The 19,183-nt window shown below is 49.4% G+C and overlaps 1 protein-coding gene across 4 annotated transcripts in view; it reads left to right on the forward strand.

Annotated features, from left to right (window-relative positions):
* The first annotated feature begins 2,943 nt into the window (after positions 1-2,943).
* Positions 2,944-19,183, forward strand: part of ARFGAP3 (ARF GTPase activating protein 3) — a 48,566-nt gene continuing 32,326 nt past the window's right edge. For 3 of the 4 annotated variants that reach the window (XM_084748363.1, XM_084748365.1, XM_084748366.1), the window contains exons 1-4: positions 2,944-3,120; positions 11,027-11,145; positions 15,978-16,050; positions 18,297-18,428. In XM_084748363.1, the coding sequence (XP_084604489.1) occupies positions 3,052-3,120; positions 11,027-11,145; positions 15,978-16,050; positions 18,297-18,428 (393 nt within the window). In that variant the 5' untranslated portion in view covers positions 2,944-3,051. The remainder of the gene's footprint in view (positions 3,121-11,026; positions 11,146-15,977; positions 16,051-18,296; positions 18,429-19,183) is intronic. The other variant, XM_084748364.1, reaches the window with a different exon arrangement.

Genomic DNA, 19,183 nt, shown 5'->3' on the forward strand with positions numbered 1-19,183 from the left:
ATGAAACTCACCAACTAGAGCTTTCTGCTCACTTATTTTTTAAGTAACTTTTCCTTTTAAAAATTTTTTTTAAAATTTCGTATGCATTGGTATTTTGCCTACATGTATGCCTGTGTGAGAATATTGTATCCCCTGAAGCTGGAATTACAGATAGTTGTGAACCACCCAGCCATGTGGATGCTGGGAATTGAATGTTAGTCCTCTGGAAGAGCAGCCAGTGCTCAACCCACTGAGCCATCTCTGCTCAGCTCTTTTTTGTTTGTTTTGTTTTCTCAAGACAGGGTTTCTCTGTGTAGCCTTGGTTGTCCTGGACTCGCTTTGTAGACCAGGCTGGCCTCGAACTCACAGAGATCCACCTGCCTCTGCCTCCCGAAGGCTGAGATTAAAGGTGTGCGCCACTGCATCTGGCCTCTGCTCAGTTCTTATCTGGAAAGAATTCAGCTGAGAGAAATTATTTCAGCAGAAGTGTATTGAGCAAAATATGCTAAGCAAGCTCTCCAGACTAGTGGGCTGTGCTGGGGTGAGTATAGGCATAGTAGCTTCTCCATTGGAGTTTTTAAGCATTTTTATAAATATGAGGTGGGTAGTATATTCATGAAGTAATATGATCCTTTTCCCCTTTCAAGTCAAAGTTAATGTGAAAATGCCTTTTAGGTTATATTCCCCACAAGCTCTTGAAAAGCCTATTAAAAAAAAAAGGAGGGGTAGGTGTGGGCATGGTAGTGCACATCAGTATTCTGAGCACTCAGGAGGCAGAGGCAGGAGGATCACTGAGTTCTAGGCCAGCCTGGTCTACAGAGCGAGTTCAGGACAGCCAAAGGCTACACAGAGAAACCCAGTATCGAAAAAACCAAAAAAGAGCTGGGCGTGGTAGCGCACGCCTTTAATCCCAACCCAAATGCAGAGATTAGAAGGCTTGTACCATCATACCTGGCACGTTTTCCTTTCTTACTTCATACCTAACTCCTACAAATGACCCATATATATTCTCTGACAGAAGTGGAAGATCCTTCAGATGGCGAGGGTTGTCTGTGGAGGAAACGTGCTGGAAGGAGTGGCTGCACGTTGCCTAACCTTGGAAAAAGGCCAGCTCTGGGGTGATGAATGCACAGCCTGAAGGGATCCAGCAAGCCGGAGCACGGCAAACATGGTACTGGCAGGCCTTGCCCTGCCCCTTCGCTTCTCCTTGCTAAAAAACCGTTAGATTACATCCCTAAAGCTAGCCACCAAGGTCGTTCCCTTATTTGGGTTTTTCCTTCGCTGCTGGCTAACCACCTGCCTTCCCTTATCAAAGCACTGGAGCCCAGCAATCAAAAGCCCTCCCTCCTTTGGCTCACCAAATTAGGATGCCAAACCAAACCAACTCATCCTAACATGGAGCTTCCCGTTCCCCTTTATTTATTTTTGTTTATATATTTATTTTTGTCTGTGTATCCCTGGCTGTCCTGGACTCGCTTTGTAGACCAGGCTGGCCTTGAACTCACAGCGATCCGCCTGCCTCTGCCTCCCGAGTGCTGGGATTAAAGGCATGCGCCACCATGCCCGGCCACGGTTCCCCTTTATAAACTGCCACTTGCCTATGGGCTGGGACTATCTCCTCTCTATCCAGAGGCAGTCCTTTGTCCCTCTGGGCCAAATGTCTCTTAACTCTCCCTTGTTCCCTTCCCCTTCATCCGCCTCCAGTCAGTGTCTTTGTTTTGGTGGTGGTGGTGGTAGTGGTGGTTTGGGACAGGGTCTCTCTGTGTTAGCCTTGGCTGTCCTGGACTCGCTTTGTAGACCAGGCTGGCCTCGAACTCACAGAGATCTGCCTGCCTCTGCTTCCCTGCGTGCTGGGATTACCGGCCTACGCCACTATGCCCTTGTTCTCTGTCCTTGGTCCCTCTGCTGCAAATCTTTGTGACAATCTCAGCCCTTTCACGGCCTTTCTGAGGTCCTAGCTTCCTTGAGGGAACTTCACACCAAGGTCCTTTCCAGAACATCCCTGAAGCTGCAGTGCACCCTAGGAAGTGACTAAAGCTGCCTGTTTGGGAAGCTGTCAGCTGAACTGGGACAGGAGCTGGGGCACTACACGGGATACCAAAACGTTTTTCTTCTACTGTGTCCCACCTGAGGCCATGTTTGCCAGCTGCTAAATATTGACCCTTGTAAAAAAAAAAAAAAAAAAAGGCGCCTGCTCCCGAGCCCAAACCACCTAGCTACTAATGTTACCCAAGGCCTAATTAGATGGCGCCCCAAGCGCTAAACAATCATGTTTCTGATCTTTCTAGACTTCTCAATTCTGATCCTGACAACTTGTGGCCTAGAGGCGAGCACTCTCCATTAGCAGACTAATGTATACAGGTTTACCAAATCGGTATGGCAAGCTGTAGAACCGTAATCCGAACACTCAGGAAGCTGAGAGAAGATCTCCAGTTTATGTCCAGCCTGGGACTACACAGTGGGTTTTAGGCTAGCCTGGGCTTTATAGGTGAAAACGAGACCGCAGTTTCCAAAAGATTTTCATTCAGGCCTTGGCTTTAGCTGAGAAAAGAGAAAACAAACAAATGTCTCTCTGCTACTCCTACTCCAGGATCCCATGAGGATGGAAGCGGCTGACTCTGCTACCCTGAGGGATGGGTGTCAATCTGTGGCCAGGGGAGGAGCTAAGCAGCGGGATGCTGCCGATTCCAGTGGGTACAGGTAGTGCTCCCTGCGCAAAGCCTGAGGTTTCTGCCCAACACTGCAGGACCCTGACTAGTGCTGAGAGCTGAGGAAGAACGGTAGGAAGGGTCGGGAGGTTGCGGGGCGCGAGGGTGGGGTGGGGTGAGGGAGCTGTGTCAGCCTTTGCGCATGCGCCTGCCGCGCCCAGCTTCGAGAGGAGCCTGTGGCGCGGCTGGGACGCCAGAGTGAGGGGAAACAGCGCATGCGCCGGATCGTGGGCGGAGCCTGGGCGCGACAGGGGCGGAGCCTATCGTCACGCGCAGCCCCGCCCCTGCCCCTCGGTCTCCGGGAGGCGGCAACCGCTTCTCCTCGTCTCTTCCCTGTTGTCGGGGACCTCGGTTCTCGGTGACCATGGGGGACCCCAGCAAGCAGGACATCCTGGCCATCTTCAAGCGCCTGCGCTCGGTGCCCACTAACAAGGTAACGGCCGCAGGCGGGCTCGGGACCCCGCGGCCCACTGGACCCTGGTGTGGCTGCGGCCGTGGGAGGAGCCGCCTGGCCTGTGACACGTCGCACTGTGGGCTCAGCAGCCGCCGCCGCCGCTCCCCAACCTTTGCCAGCAAGGGAGGCGCACACAAGGGGCTTAGCGAAGGAGCAAGGGATCCTGCGAGCGCCTGGCTAGAGGCCCTGGGGCACAGGGAGGACTTAAAACATGGGCATCTAGAGGATGTCCAGACCAAAGGGCAGAGCACTTGGGAGCACAGAGAATTCTGGAGCATGGACATCTGGGATGTCCAACAGAAGGCAGAGCGCCTGGGGTCACAGGGAGTTCTGAGACATGGACAGTTGGGGTGTCTGGCACTGGAGGCCAGAGCATCTGGGGGTAGACAGAGGACTGGGGCATGGACATCTGGGAGAGGAGACCAGTGTATCTGGGGGCAGAGAGAGGACTGGGGTATGGTCCTCTAGGACTGTCCAGAGTACCCGGAGGCTCAGAGAGAGGGCTGGGTCATAGCATGGTGGGGTGGGGGTAGGGGGATGGCGGGCTGAGGGGTGGGGTGGGGGTGCCTAGGTCTAGAGGCCAGAGCTGCTTGACCCAGAAGAACAGATATGGTGGGGTGGAGGGAGCAGGGGTGGAAGTGTGTCAGTCCGTTGGACTGAGAAGGCTGGGGAGGCTCAGCTCACTCTGTCTGGCCTCTGTGACCTAAGGGTGAACACTACAGCCACCTAGACCCAGGGGGTGTTGTGTCTAGGGGTCAGAACTCTTAAGTAGTGCTGGGTTCTGGAAAAGGAGGACTTCTTCTCCCCACCATGGACCTTGTCTTGAGAGTTCTTCAGGGTTGGGGACCTGTTGGATCTTGGTCCCATTTCCTTTAGTGGCAGCCTGTTTCCCAGTCCAGAAAAGCTAAGATTCTCTGCCCTGGCCACCAGCTTTCTGTGGTCCTAAGAAAGCCCACCAAGGTTCACATCAGCCTTCTGGAGGTTGAGGTCTGCCCCTCCAATTTCTCTCCCCCAAGTGTCTTCACCCCAACCCCCACTGTACTTCATAACTTTTAGCATGTGGCTGGCAGTGTTGTTATGATACGCAGGGTTAAGGTGACCACTTGCCTAGGGTGACAGAGTAGGGTGGAACCGGGGAGAGTACAAAGGGCTGTCCCGTCACTGTGGCCTCTCCCCACCCCTGTTAGAGTTCAGTCTGGTCTTCACCTTCACCTCCGAGGAAACATCTGTTAGTGGGCACAGCCACGAGTCCTGAATGGATGGCATAGAAAGTTCCAGTGCTTTACAAAATTCACACATTTTAAGTCCTGCTGGTGGAAGGGAGCCATATGTTTTTATAGCGTTTTGATAAAGGAAACAGTTAACTGGGGGGTGATAATGTCTGGGAGATGTAAGAAAGAGGAGACAGCTTCTAGGCATTTTCCAGTGTCTGTTGCTTTACTATTTTCTTGGATTTTTTTAAATTTCAAATTTAGTTTGATCTGTGTATAGCAGGGACTTGTTTCCTAGTGTGCACAAGATTGAATCTGCAGCTGGCAGGGTGGAAAAATGCATATGCTACTCCTTTCTCTGTGAAGCACATCAATATACATTCTCTTTGAATTCATCAAAGAGGCGCCATAAATAAGAAAATAAAAAGCAAGAAGCAACAACAAAAAAGGGAAGATGCTCCTTTTAAATAAAAAGTGTCATGATACCAAGAGACCCTTTTAAGGAGCCCATGTGGTCTTGCTTTCATATTAAAACGTAAACTGGGCATGGTCGCTCATGCTGTAATCCCAGCAGTCTCAGCTACATAGCAAGTTCTAGGCCAGCCTGGGCTAAATTAGACTACCCCCACCCCCCCTCAAAAAATTAAAGTTACTGTCCAGCTGGGCATGATCCCAGCACTTGGAAGACTGAGGCTTTCCAGTAGTTAAAAGCCAGCTTGAGCCACATAGTGGGTTCCTGATTAGTCTGTGTTACAAAGTGAGACCTGCCTCAAAATGCACACACCCACAACGTATGAGTGTGTGTGCGAATTTTCTGCCCTAGCTTTACCACCCTTGTTCACTTTGCACTTTATTTTCGTCGTCTGAAAACGTGCCTGTGAACTGGATCTAACTGGAGGGATTATTATGAGGTCAGCTTAGAAGATCCGAGAAAAGCCTGGTCGCACAGTAATCTGCATGAATGCCCATTTGTCCACTTTATTCCGAAGAGCACACCTATGGAAAATCTATATCCTATAATATGATTTTTAAAGCAGGGTTCCAGAACCTTCTGGTCATGTCTCCCGGCACTTGGCTCTCCCTTGTGGTCTTGGCTTGAATGGATGGCTTGAAGCCATGGCCTGAACAATGGGGAAACCAGTTTGGTTTTTGTTGTTGTTTGGTTGGTTGGTTTGGTTTGGTTCGGGTTTTTTGGAGACAGGGTTTCTCTGTGAAGCCCTGGCTGTCCTGGAACTCGCTCTGTAGACCAGGCTGGTCTCAACTCACAGAGATCCTTCTGCCTCTGCTTCCCAAATGCTGGGGTTAAAGGACCACTGCCTGGCAAATCACTAAATTGAAGGTGTGCACCACCACAGCCTGCTGGTGAAAACTAGTTTTAATGCCTAGAAGGACTGGGCAACAGTAAGACACCCCCCCCTTTTGGTGTAGTACTGGGGTTTAAACCTAGGATCTTGTATATTCTAGACAGGCACTTTGCCAGTGAGCTGTATCTTCAGCTTTTGTTGTTGTTATTGAGACAGAGTCTGTCTGTGTAGCCCAGGCTAGCTTTGAAGTCACTATGTAGCCCAGGTTGGCCTCGAATTTTGCAATTGCCTACCACAGCTTTCTGAATGACAAAATTATAATATGAGTATGGCTTCAAGCCATACAGGCACTGTGCCTGGCTTAACAACATTTGTTTAAAATGCTTAGGTTGAGGCAGGAGGATTGCCAAGTTCAAGGCTAGACTATATCCCAAAGTCCTTCACAAATAAAAAATTTTTAAAAAAAAGTACGCTATATAAAGACTCATCTGAGGCAGTGGTAGCGCACGCCTTTAATCCCAGCACTCAGGAGGCAGAGTCAGGTGGATCACTGTCAGTTGAGGCCAGCCTGGTCTACAAAGCAAGTCCAAGACAGCCAAGGCTACACAAAGAAACCCTGTCTCAAATAAACAAACAAACAAACACTCATCTGAGATTGGAAGGGCATCCCCTCCAAGTAGACTGCTTTAATAGGTTGGAGGCCTGATATGCATCACACTTTTAATTCCAACACCTGGAGGGAGAGGCAGGCGGGTCAGGAGTTCAAAGTCATGCACAGCTACAGAACAAGTGTGGTCCAGGCTGAGTTACAGGGGACCCTGTCTAAAAAGGGGGAGAGGTTGTAAAAATGGATTCCCCCCCCCAAATATGTTAAATCAGAAAAAGCAAAAGAGCGGTTGGATTTCCGTTGCTTGGAATCCGCTGTCCAGATTCCCTTGGATGTGATGACAGTCTGCTTGAATGACAGATCCATGTTCACAGGCTCTCTCCTGTCCTGGGCTGCTCCTCAGGGTTTGGCACCCAACGTGTTCCAGTGCTGGGTAACACACTGAGGACACTACACTAAAAGTGTAGACCTGACACATGCCTTCCAGGAGCCTGCAGCCAGGAATGGAAAATAGAAGAGGTGGGGCCAGAGAGACCGATCAGCCGTGAGCAGCTCGCCCTGCTCTTGCAGAGGACCTGAGTGGGATTCCTGTACCATACCAGATGGCTCCCAACTGCCAGGAACTCCAACACCAGGGGACTCGATGTCTCTAAGGGCAACTGTACTCATGCCCAAGTACACACACACACACACACACACACACACACACACACACACACACACACACACTTAAAAGTAAAATATATATGTTTTTAAGTAAAATATTTTAAAAAGTAGGTGGGGGAGGCTGGAAAGATTGGCTCAGTGGTTAAGAGCATTTATTGCTTCGACAGAGCCTTGGTCCCTGGAACCCACACGGCAGCTCACAGCCATGCATAGCTCCAGAGGATCTAATGCCCCCTTCTGGCATCTGTGGGCACCAGTATACATAGAGAAAACACACGCAAATAAAATAAATTACTTTTTTTTCGAGACAGGGTTTCTCTGTGTAGCCTTGGCTGTCTTGCACTCGCTTTGTAGACCAGGCTGGCCTCGAATTCACAGCGATCCACCTGCCTCTGCCTCCCGAGTGCCGGGATTAAAGGCGTGCGCCACCGCTCCCAGCCAATAAATTAATTTTTTGAAGTAGATGAAGGACTTTATGATGCTGTGCTCCCTGGTGTGAGAGATAGTCAAATGGTGTGTTCCGAGAACACACACCATTTAAGGTCCAGTGCCTACTTTGGCTTTGTTTTCTTTTGAGATAAAGTTTCAGGTATCCCCAGGCTGGCCTCAGATTCTCTGTGTAGCTGAAGACAGCCTGGAACTTCTGGTCCCCTGCCTCCACTTCCCAGGCATGCCTCACCGTTGCTTCTCTGGTTCTTGCTTCCCAGCTGTGATGCTTGATTGACTCCTTCTTCCCTCTCAGATGATGGCAAAGGCCAGCTATTTGTAAGATGCAGAAAATAGAGAGGTTATGCCCTCGTTTGAAAAGCATCAAGGAACCGGGCATGGTGGCGCACGCCTTTAGTCCTAGCACTCGGGAGGCAGAGGCAGGCGGATTACAGTAAATTCGAGGCCAGCTTGGTCTACAGAGCAAGTTCCAGGACAGCCAAGGTGAACTCTCTGTCTCAAAAAGAAAGAAACAAAGAAAGAGAAAAGCATCATGTGTGCCAACATGGAACTGCAGAACAGTCAGCCTCCCACAAGCCCGCCAAGGTGGCAGGTGATTTCCCAGGGGTCATGGTCAGTGGGGCTGAGGCGATGAACCTCTTCCTACGGGGTTCTGTGAAGGTGTTGTATTAGCAGTTATTGTTTCTGTAAGAAAATTCTTATCATCCAGCCAAACATGGTCAGCTAAAAGCTGTTCCTTTTTGCCTCCTTACAAACTGAATTCCCCTTAGAAAAACCTCATGTTTGGAATCATATATCAAAGCACAGTGCAGACCCATTTCATCATGTCCCTGCTCCCCCACACCCTCCGTTCCCCCCTCCCCACCTCAGCCCCTCCCCCAGTAGCCAGCCTTTTGAGAGCTCAGACTTGCTGCTAGCTTGCCTGCTGTGGACTGTGCATAACAAGCCGCTGCTGCCACCTTTCTCTACAGGGTTGTGTCCCGTCTCTGACCCTGCATAGAAAACCTTGTCTTACATGCTCACCTAAAGCTACCCGGTCGCATAATGAGTTGTCCTGCCCATTAGACAGTGAGTGCCAAGGGGCAGCTGTCTGTGTGCAGTGAAGGCAGTTGACCGAGCGGGGCCCTGAGGCCACTCGACTTCCCTTCAAAGAAGCTTCTTGCTTCCAGAGCTATTGCCCCGGCAGTGTTTAATGTCTGTACCCATCTCTCCCCACAGTGAGCCTCTCAGAGGCCAGCACGTGGCGTGGCAGAGACTGGGTCTCGGTATGCACCGCTAGACTCTGTGATGCCATCCACTCCTTTGTACCTTGGCTCCTGACACAGTGCCTGACACGTAGCCGGCAGCCAGGGAACACCACAGTGAGTCACTGGCCGGCTGCTCTCCGTGCCCACTGCCGTGCCACACCCACTGTCGCCGATCAGCCTGAGTCCAGTGTGATGGCCTTCAGCAGCCAGTAGTTTCTCTTGTTTCCTAAGGCCAGAAGCAGCTCTTTCCTAAGGGAGTTTTTACTTTATAAAATGTATCTAAAGTGAGTGGAGTTCTGAGAAGAGTTAAATACAATTTTTCTGTTTGTGGAAATTTTGTAATTCTAATCTGATTTGAATTAACTATAAATATTAAGCTCCATGGAAGGCGCTTTTTTTTTTTTTGAGACAGGGCTTCTCTCTGTAGTCTTGGCTGTCTTGGACTCCCTTTGTAGACCAGGCTGGTCTCGAACTCAAAGCGATCCGCCTGCCTCTGCCTCCCAAGTACTGGGATTAAAGGCGTGAGCCACCACACCTAGCTGGAAGGCACTGTTTATTTATTTATTTAGTGGTGTGGGGTCACATGAGTACCATGACCTGCACTCCATGGCCTATTGTGTGGGTCAGAGGACAACTTAAAGGATTCATTTCTTTACTTCCACCATGCAAGATCTGGGACTTAAACTCAGGTCATCAAGCGTGGCAGCAATCACCTTCACCCAGTGAGCCCTCTCGGTGACCCAGCGCTGTGTGCCTTTTTCTTTTCTCTTTTTTAAAAAAAGATTATTTATTTATTGTGTATGAGTGCTTTATCTGCAGAAGAGGGAATCAGACCACATTATAGATGGTTGTGAGCCACCATGTGGTTGCTGGGAATTGAACTCAGGGCCTCTGGAAGAGCAGGTGGTGCTCTTAACCACTGAGCCATCTCTCCAGCCTTGCACTGTGTGCCTTTAAGTACCTCTCTGTGCATGTGTTATAGAGCGTTTTCTCTCACATTGTTGAAAGGTCTTCTGGCCGTTTTTTGAGCTGGCAAGAAGCAGGTGTGCTGTTTAATTGGTTAACAAAGGTTTTCTGAGTGGCTATAAGGAAGGACTACTCGATCAAGGTCCGTGGGAGCTAAATACCCAGAGCTGTTCAGCCAGCACTAAGCACCGCTGCTAATAGAGAAAGCAGGTGACAGGAAAGGCCCAGCCCTGTAGGAGGTCTCTGTGCCCACAGAGGGGAGCCGTGTGTCTAATAGTTCTCAAAGTGACCTGGAAAAGCACAGGGGGATGTGCCATGTTCCAGAGAGGACCATTGAAGAAACCCCCAAACTTGGCATCTTCCCTCTGTGGACATGTTTGCCCATGTGGGTTCTGCGGTCAGGAGTGGGAGTGACTTAGCTGGGTGGGGGTGTCATGCCTGTAATGCAGCAGCTGCCATCTGAGTGGCGTGCGCACTCAGTCGCTCCATCTGGTGCTGTGGGCAGGCCTCTGCTCTCCACTGACTGTTCAGCTAGGGCCTCACCCAGCTCCTTGCCCCTTCCTTGGGCCTCTCCCCAGACTCCCAGTCTGAGTGTCCTTGATAAACTGTACTGGTTTCTCCCAGAGGTAGTGACCCAGGGCCGAGGAGGCCATGGTGTCTTACCTAATCTCAAAAATGGTAGAGCACCAATCCTGCCTCCTTCTACAAGGCACTTTGGTAAAGTGAGGCAGAGACTACGTGAGGATGTGACTCTTAGGAGGTAGAGGTTGATTGGGCGTCTGACAGAGACAGAAGACTCACACCCAGGAGCCTGCCATGTGGGTACAGCCACTGCCCAGGTGATGGTGTGGCTAAGAGTTCCTACTGAATGTTCAAGCAGTGTTTGAGGCAGATATTTAATTAATGTAGTTATAAAAGAAACTTTGAGATTTTGAAAACCCAGGTAACGTCCTTTCTCTTCCTGTATGTATGTCTATGCAGATATGTAGGTACATGTGTGCTGGTGTATAAGCACATGTATACGTGTGTGTGTGTGTGTGTGTGTGTGTGTGTGTGTGTGTAGGTCAGAAGACAACCTCTTCCAGTGCCATCCACCTTGGTTCTTTGAGGCAGGTTCTCTTACTGGCTTGGAACTTGACAAGTAGGCGATCTGTCTCTGCCTCCCTAGCAACATGCAGCCACTGCCAGCTGCCATGCTCCCCCCACTCCCTGGTGGGTTCTAGGGTGGACCACAGGTCTTCATGCTCACAAGACCAGCATTTTATGGGCTGACAGTTTCCCCAGCCTCTGGGTGCCACGCTCTGTAACAGCCAAGGCTTAAAGTGTGACAGCTGTGCCGCCTTCACGTCAGCTTTGTGCTCTAGCTGCCTAGATGACTCACCTGTTGATGTCAATTACTTGCTAATCACATATAATGGATTTTTTTTTCCCTTTCAGGTGTGTTTTGACTGTGGCGCCAAGAATCCCAGCTGGGCAAGCATAACCTATGGGGTGTTTCTCTGCATCGACTGCTCAGGGTCACACCGGTCACTCGGTGTTCACTTGAGTTTTATTCGGTAAGTGAACTCTGACTCGGTGGCTGAAGAGATTATACTGTTACATGGATTCATTTAGTACTTGTCTCTCTGATGAAACTAAATACCTGACAGGAGCAAATTAAAGGAGAACGTGTTAGCTTGGCTTACAGTTTGAGGGCGCCCATCACAGCACCAGGGGTGAGGTGACTGCTCCTATTGCAGCCAAGTCAGGAAGCAGGGACAGATGCAGAGAAATTCACCTCTATTTCTTTGTTTTTTGTTTGTTTGTTTCTTGAGACAAGGTCTCTCTGTGTAGGCCTGGCTGTCCTGGAACTCACTCTGTAGACTAGGCTGGCCTCTAACTCAGAGATTCCCCTGCCTCTGCCTCCCAAGTGCTGAGATTAAAGGTGTGCACCGCTGCCGCTGCCACCACCCCAGCTAATTTCTCCTTTTTATTCAGTCCAGGACCCCAGGAGTGGTGCAGCCCACATTCAGGGTGGGTCCTCCTCAGTTAAATCTTCCTGGAAACTCCCTGACAGATACACCCAGGGTTTTGTTTCCCATGTAATTCTGAATCCAGTCAAGTTGACAATGACAATGAACCATCAGTGGAGGGAGAGATGCTGTTCTTCCAGAGGTCCTAGGTTCAATTCCCAGCACACTCATAGCTGCTCACAACAACTGTAGCTGTAGTCCATGGGACCTGATGCCCTCTTCCGTGTGCACATGTTCAGGCAGGCAAACATTCATACACATAAAATATAAATAATTAAAAAGAAAAGAAAATCAATCATGAACGACTGTACCCTCCCTTTTTTATTATGTTGACTTGATATCAGGTAAAATGAGAGATAATCATGAATTGGGGGAGGGGTGTTAAATCTTGCGTCATCTAGTAACCAGGGAAAACAAGATATTTCCTCCTTGGGCCTCTGTGGAGAGAGATCCTGTGGTAGAAGCAGAGCTTTGATGTTGAAGACAAAGTCAGATGGGAGGTCTCAAAGCAACAATTCCGTTCCCTCCACTGCCTTCTAAGAAACTAAAAACACAGAGTACACAAGAAAGAAGGAGGTTCCCTGTGCACGCCATACAAGGTTGAGAGTTCACACGAAGGGTGTGAGTCCTCACATCAGCGTGGCATCCAGCGTAATCCTCCAGCTCCCATCCCCACTGACACTAGCAAGACAGAGCCAGAGTGGACGCATTTGCTTGGCTCTGTGCTGGTGATGTCACGTGTTTATACTATGAAAGCCTTTCTTCCCTCTTTACCAAGGCTTGGGCTACCCTGGCCACTCCCGTGAGTAAATGTCCTACCACTTCTGACACTGTGGGCCTTTGTGGGCACCAGAGAAAGGTGCAGCCCCATGGTGGGAGGGAAGTGAAATAATACATAGTAAAAGGACCGTAGTCGGACTAGAGGCTGAGCCAGGTCTGTGTCAGCTGCCTGAGCCCTGGTCAGGGCACCTTCTGCAGGTCGTCCTGTGGGCGCAGGCTTCTGTTGGTGCCACTTCCTCCAGCAGCTGGCTTGTTTCCCTGTTCTTTTTCCAGGAATGGACTGTGGGAGCGATTTCCTCTTGTTGTTAGTTTAACTTAAGAAATATTGCCACAATGTGACTACCATAAAGGAGCATTTGTCCCTATAGGATAAAAACTGACAAGACCTTTTACGTGACAACATGGAAACGATATAGTGATAGCTACATCTTTTCTGTTTAAAAAAAGCCCCGTCCTATCATGTGGAGTGTTCTGTTTGTTTTTGTTCCAATTTGTGTATGTGTCTGTGGGTGGCTGTGTGGGTGTATGTGCTTGTCGATGGGTCCAGAAGAGGGCCTCCAATCTTCTGGAGCGGATGTTACAGGCGCCGTGAGTCACGTGGGTTCTGGGAACCAGACTCAGTTCCTCTGCAAAACAGTAAGCAAGCAGCCCTAGCCACCAAGCCGTCTCTCCAGCCCTACCTGTGGATTTATTTTATTTTATTTTATTTTGGTTTTTCAAGACACAGTCTCTCTGTGTAGCCTTGGCTGTCCTGGACTCGCTTTGTAGACCAGGCTGGCCTCGAACTCACAGAGACCCACCTGCCTCTGCCTCCTGAGCGCTGGGATTAAAGGGCTGCCCTACTGTGTCCAGCTTCACTGCCGGGAGGTTTTATCCTATTCTTTTCCCAGAGTTTTATAGCTTCAAGTCTTACATTTATGTCTTTGACCCTTCTGAGTTTTGTTTTTGTTTCTCAGATAGTATCTCACTGTGTAGCCAACACCTGGGATTAAAACAAAAACATGTTTATACAGCATAACTGAGCTTTTAAAGACACCAAAACTCCCCTCTAGACTCACATGTATACAGTGTCACCCTAATGTATGCTAGGCAACTGTTTTATCACTAAGCTAGATCCCCAGCCTCTTTGTACTTTTATTTTGAGATAGACTCTTACATATCCCCCCCCAGTCCTCCCCAACCCCCACTCCCAGCTGGCTCTAAACTCACTCTGTGGCCAGGGCTGGCCTTGAACTTGTGATCTTCTTCCTCAGCTTCCTGAGGCATGATTATAGATGTGAGCCACCAGCACCACCACCCCTCTCCTTGGCTTCCAGATTTACCTTTGAGAATGATTTTCATAGACTGTTCATTAGCCACTCATGCACAGTGCCATACCCTGTCCAGAGTAGAGGAAGGCTGGACTTGAGGCGCCCCACAGCCGTCCCTTCCACCGCTCTATGCTGTTCTGTCCTGCTCTCCTTATCATGTCCCCTGTCCTCTTGTTCACCTCTAAGGCATATGACCACACACACAGTTCCAGGAAACCAGGTAGGAGGTCTGGCCTGGAGCCTGGAGCCCAGATAGCTGGTTCTGTTGGGCCCATGTGGGTTCAAATGTGTGCCTTTTAAAAGTCATAAATGTGAGCTGGGCGTGGTACATGTGCCTTTAATCCCAGCACTCCAGAGGCAGAGGCAGGTGGATCATTGTGAGTTTGAAGCCAGCCTGGTCTGCAAAGAGTCCAGGACAGCCAAGGCAGTCTCAAGAAACCCTGTCTCAAAAAACCAGAAAAAAAAAAAGGCATAAATGTATGAGTCACACACTTATGGATGAGTCAAAACATAACAACTAAAAAGCACAGAGCCAAAGGGCAGCTAGCTGCCTAGGCCATGGACAGGAGAAAATCCAAGGGCATATGTTACCTGGGATATTCACAGCTGAGTTCAAGGCCAGCCTACAAAGTGAAGTCCAGGCCAGTGAGGACTACCTAAAGAGACCCTGTCTCAAAGTCAAGCAAGCAAACAAGCCTGGCACAGTGGTATATGCAAGGCATCCCAGCCCTGGGGAGACTGAAGGTGTCACTCAAACTCCCAAGTCTAGGACCAGCCTAAGCAGCCTGCAAGACCCAACTCAAAAGTACAGCTGCTCACTGGGGAAAAGTCTAAATAGCCCCCAAGTGTGCAAATGAGGCATGGAAGCACCTGCTCTGGATCCTGTCTTCCTTTCCTCCTCCCCCTGCCAGCCACACACATGCACACAGTTGAGCGCGGGCACACACAGAGAGCCGTAGCTCACGTGATCACCAGGAATAGTGTGCCATGGTTGGCATATCTAACCAAATGGAGTTTGTGTTCTTTAGGTTGAGTTTCAAGGTAGCCATTTTCACAGAGGACAAAGTGTTTTCAACACTGTCCTTGGTCATCAGCCAGCGAAGGAAGTGAGGGGGGTGAAAACAGACACCCCAGACATGATGCTTGGGGCCCAGCACCCCGGGCAGAGCTGATCGCACGGCTGCTCATACTCAGCTCATGACCAGCTCAGACTCAGCCAGGTGCCCACTCAGGGGACTCCAGGGAAGAGCCTTGGCAGAACACCAGCATGGAAGGGGACATTTGGCCTTGAAGGAAGCACCCTAGCACATTGGAAACACGTGACCTACCACAGCACTCCTTGAGCTGTCTGCATCCATAGTGATATCGTTCTTTCCCTCTGACGTGTTGGTTATGGGATGTCTTAGGGACATCCGTTCCAGCACCCATTTGAAATCTACTCAACTCTTCTTACAAAAGTGCTGTGTTCAGTAGCCATTAATGAAGCCACAAGGCCGCTGCCTCCTTACCTCATAAGCCACCTTCTGGCTACCTCATTGGTTAGCAAGAACACGTTTTTTCTCAGTGCTCAGCTTTCATAGGACTCCGCAGGGTGGCAGCTCTTCTTATGGGAGTGGGTGCTACCCAAGGCTTCTGCTGGGGTGAACTCAGCCTCAGTTTAAGAGCTCTGTTTAAAAGGGGTGCAGGGAGAGCCAAGTGGTTAAAGAACATTTACTTCTCTTGCAGAAGACCCAGGTTCCATTCCCAGCACCCACGTCAGGTGGCTCAAGCACCTGAGACCCCAGCTCCAGAGGATCCATAGGCATACATGTGACATACAACACACATGTACATAAACAAAAATACATTTTAAAGGAAAATAGAAGGGGATAGGGAGATGGCTTGTGGTTAAGAGCATTTGCTGCTCTTGTAGGGGACCCAGGTTTGGTTCCCAGCACCCATGTGCTGTTCACCCATGTGTGGAGCTCTAGGGGACCGAGGGAGTCAGAGCCTCTGAAGGACCAGGCATACACATGGTGCACAGATACACATGCAGGTAAAGTGCTCACTCACCCCGAGCTCCAGGGTACTCAAAACCCTTGGGGTTTTGGAAACAGGGTCACATGGAACTCTGGCAAGGCTCTGCCTCTGCCTGCCGGGTGTGAGGGTTGCAGGGACTACAGGTGCTTACCACTGTGCCTGACTACACAGAAGTCCCTAAATCCCACTGCTTGAGGAGATGTTTGAGAGCTTAGTTAGTGATTTGATGCCAAAGAAGGAAAGCTTTTACATCTCCTTATCTCCCAGATCCACAGAGCTGGACTCAAACTGGTCCTGGTTTCAGCTTCGGTGTATGCAAGTTGGCGGGAACGCGAATGCCGTAAGTCCCCTGGCTTGCCCTCTCCTGCTCTTACAGTTGCTGTGCTTAGGAGGTTCCGGGTGGGGTGGGGTGGGGTGGGGTGGGGGCCAAAAAGCAGGCTCAATGGGCAGGAACACCAAGGCCGTGTTTGCATAGAAACCCATTGAGGGGGCTGGAGAGATGACTCAGAGGTTAAGGGCACTGACTTCTCTTCCAGAGGTCCTGAGTTCAATTCCCAGCAACTACATGGTGGCTCCCAACCATCTATAATGAGATCTGGTGCTCTCTTCTGGCCTGCAGGCACACATGCAGGCAGAGCACTGTATACATAATAAATACATAAATTTAAAAAAAGAAAAAAAGAAACCCCTTGAGTGCCTGTTGGGCTGGGTGCTGGGTGTCGGGTAACAACTGCAGTCAGAACACAGCTGCAGAAACAGGTTTTAAAGAAAATAACGGACGGTGTGTGAGTGGTTTAAGGAAACTGAACAGGCATGCTTTAAAACAAAAGGAGACTTTGCCCTTGAAGGGGTGTGTGTGTGTGTGTGTGTGTGTGTGTGTGTGTGTGTGTGTGTGTGTGTGTGTGCATGCGCGCGCGCGCACGCATGCATATATTGGTTGTTTTCATCAGTGGTGTAGCCATGGGATAGTTGTGCAGGCTCCAGTAAGTAGCCCTCCACCCATGCATGTGCAGGCACCCCTAACTAAATTCAGTGGGTCACACACAAAAACAAGCTCAGTAGAAGACAGGGAGCAGGAGGGTGTCTGTGGGTTTGAGGACAGCCTGGTCTACATAGGGAGTTCCAGGACAGCTAGGAGAGACCCTGTCTGAAAAAGGAAGAAAGGAAGGAAGAAAAGAAAAGGAAGGGAGAAGAGATATTATATTAGCATATATCTCAAAAATTGTGTCTAGCTTTAAATATTTAAAATAAAAATTCTAAGTCTAAAATATCTTCTTCCAAAATATAAAATTGCCTTTCAATCAGAGTTTCTCAAATGCTGGGTTCTGTATTTCCTAAAGGGAAAAATTAAGTACTAAGAGACATGATTCTGTAGCCATGTAATGGTGGTAGACGCCTGTAGTCCCAGCACTCAGGGAGGCAGAGGCAGGCAGATCTCTGGGAGTTCGAGGCCAGCCTGGTCTACAAAACGAGTCCAGACAGCCAAGGCCACACAGAGAAACCTTGTCTCGGAAAAAACAAAACAACAACAACAAAAATGAGGGGGCTGGAGAGATGGCTCAGAGGTTAAGAGCACTGTCTGTTCTTCCAAAGGTCCTGAGTTCAATTTCCAGCAACCACATGGTGGCTCACAACCATCTACAGTGCGATCTGGTGCCCTCTTCTGGCAGGCAGGCAACACTTGCAAGCAGAATATATAGAAATAATAAATAAATATTTTTTTAAAAAAGAAAAGAAATACAGTTCTGTGAGTAGAGGCGGTGTGTGGAGGCGTGGCCATCACAGTTATGAAGATTCGTCATTCATTCTCTAAGACTCTGTGTTTGTCCCACTTGGTTTTTCTTTTGTGACTGTGCAGCCCTGGCTGTCCATGTTGTGTAGACCAGGCTGGCCTGAGCTCACAGAGGTACATAGTGAGACCCCGCCTCTCACCAAGAAAACCCACCTCAAGTTGACTGAGGTAGTTTGGTGGAGATATGAGGGGCACCGTACTCACTCTCAGATCTAGCCTTGTGTCTAGTTTTGTCAAATATTAACATTAGGACCTGAGATGGTTCAGTTTGCTGTCAAGCCAGATGTCCTGACTTCTGTACCAAGGACCCACCTCCTGGAAGGAGGCAACAGAGTTCCCCAAGTTGTCACATGACCTCCACATGTGCACCCCCCACAAATAATCCATCTGCCCATCCATCTGTCAATAACTGCTAAATACAAAAATATTGTCACTGTATTCGAAGGGATTCTCTCTTTAATTTTTTATTACATTTATCTCTCTCTCTCTCTGTGTGTGTGTGTGTGTGTGTGTGTGTGTGTATGTAAAGGTCAGAGGACATGTTGCAGGAGTTGATTCTTTCTTCCCACCACATGGGTCTGGGGGTTGAACTCAAGCTTTGTAGCAGGTTCCTTTACCTGTGGAGCCATCTCGTCGGCCCAAGGGATTCCTTCTTGCAAGGACAGTTTCTTTTAGAACTTTCCTGATGTCTGATTATTTTCATTTTCCCTTGACTTTTTAAGTCCCTTATTCAGCAGCACTGTGACCGTGAGGCCTTGTGGTGTTTCTGTTAACTTGCCTGTTTTCCTCTACAGTCTTCCTTTTTCCACCAACACGGGTGTGCCACCAACGACACCAACGCCAAGTACAACAGCCGTGCGGCTCAGCTCTACAGGGAGAAAGTCAAGACTCTAGCCACCCAAGCCACCCGGAAGCACGGCACCGATGTGAGTCCCTTTAGGTGAAATTCGGTCAGTAAAAAACGTTTTTCAATCTCTCTGAAGTCTCCCGAGAGGAGGCAGGGTGTGGTGGACCCTCATTATTAGAAGGACTCTGCTTTGTCAAGTCACCTGTGACCCAGACCAGCAGGTTGTTCTTCAGGGACAGGGTCCAAAGCGGGAGGGCCAGGAGCTGAGGAGATGGAGAACACAGGGGAGCTGGGGTCACATGATGCTGCATAAGCTGAGTCTTAGGCAAGGCAAGTGTGTTAAGAAGTGCAACATCTTATCTACAGTTTGCAGGAGAGTGCGGCAGACTCAGCAGAAAGCCAGCACATGGTGGAACAAAGTGGGCAGGAAGCTAGCCAAGCAATGTTGCACAAAGGGAACACGGAATCTCACGTGTGTCCCAGGCAGAGCACGCGGCAGCCTTGGGACTGATGACCACAACTCTTAGGGGGCAAGAGCTGAGTTCTTAGTTAAAGTTACAGTTCCCCCAAGACCCTAGCCACAGGAGGTCCAGGTTTTAGACAAGGAACATGGGATGGTGGCGCACACCTTTAATCCTAGCACTAAGGGAGGCAGAGGCAGGGAGATCACTGTGAGTTCGAGGTCAGCCTGGTCTACAAAATGAGTCCAGGACAGCCAGGGTGACACAGAGAAACCTGTCTCGAAAAACTAACTAACTAACTAACTGAATGAATGAATAAATAAATAAATAAACAGGTTGTGTTTCCATTAACTAATCAATGCATAACTTTGCT

Source organism: Acomys minous (genome assembly GCF_964271855.1).
Source record: "Acomys minous genome assembly, chromosome: 12".
NCBI classification, from domain to species: domain Eukaryota; kingdom Metazoa; phylum Chordata; class Mammalia; order Rodentia; family Muridae; genus Acomys; species Acomys minous.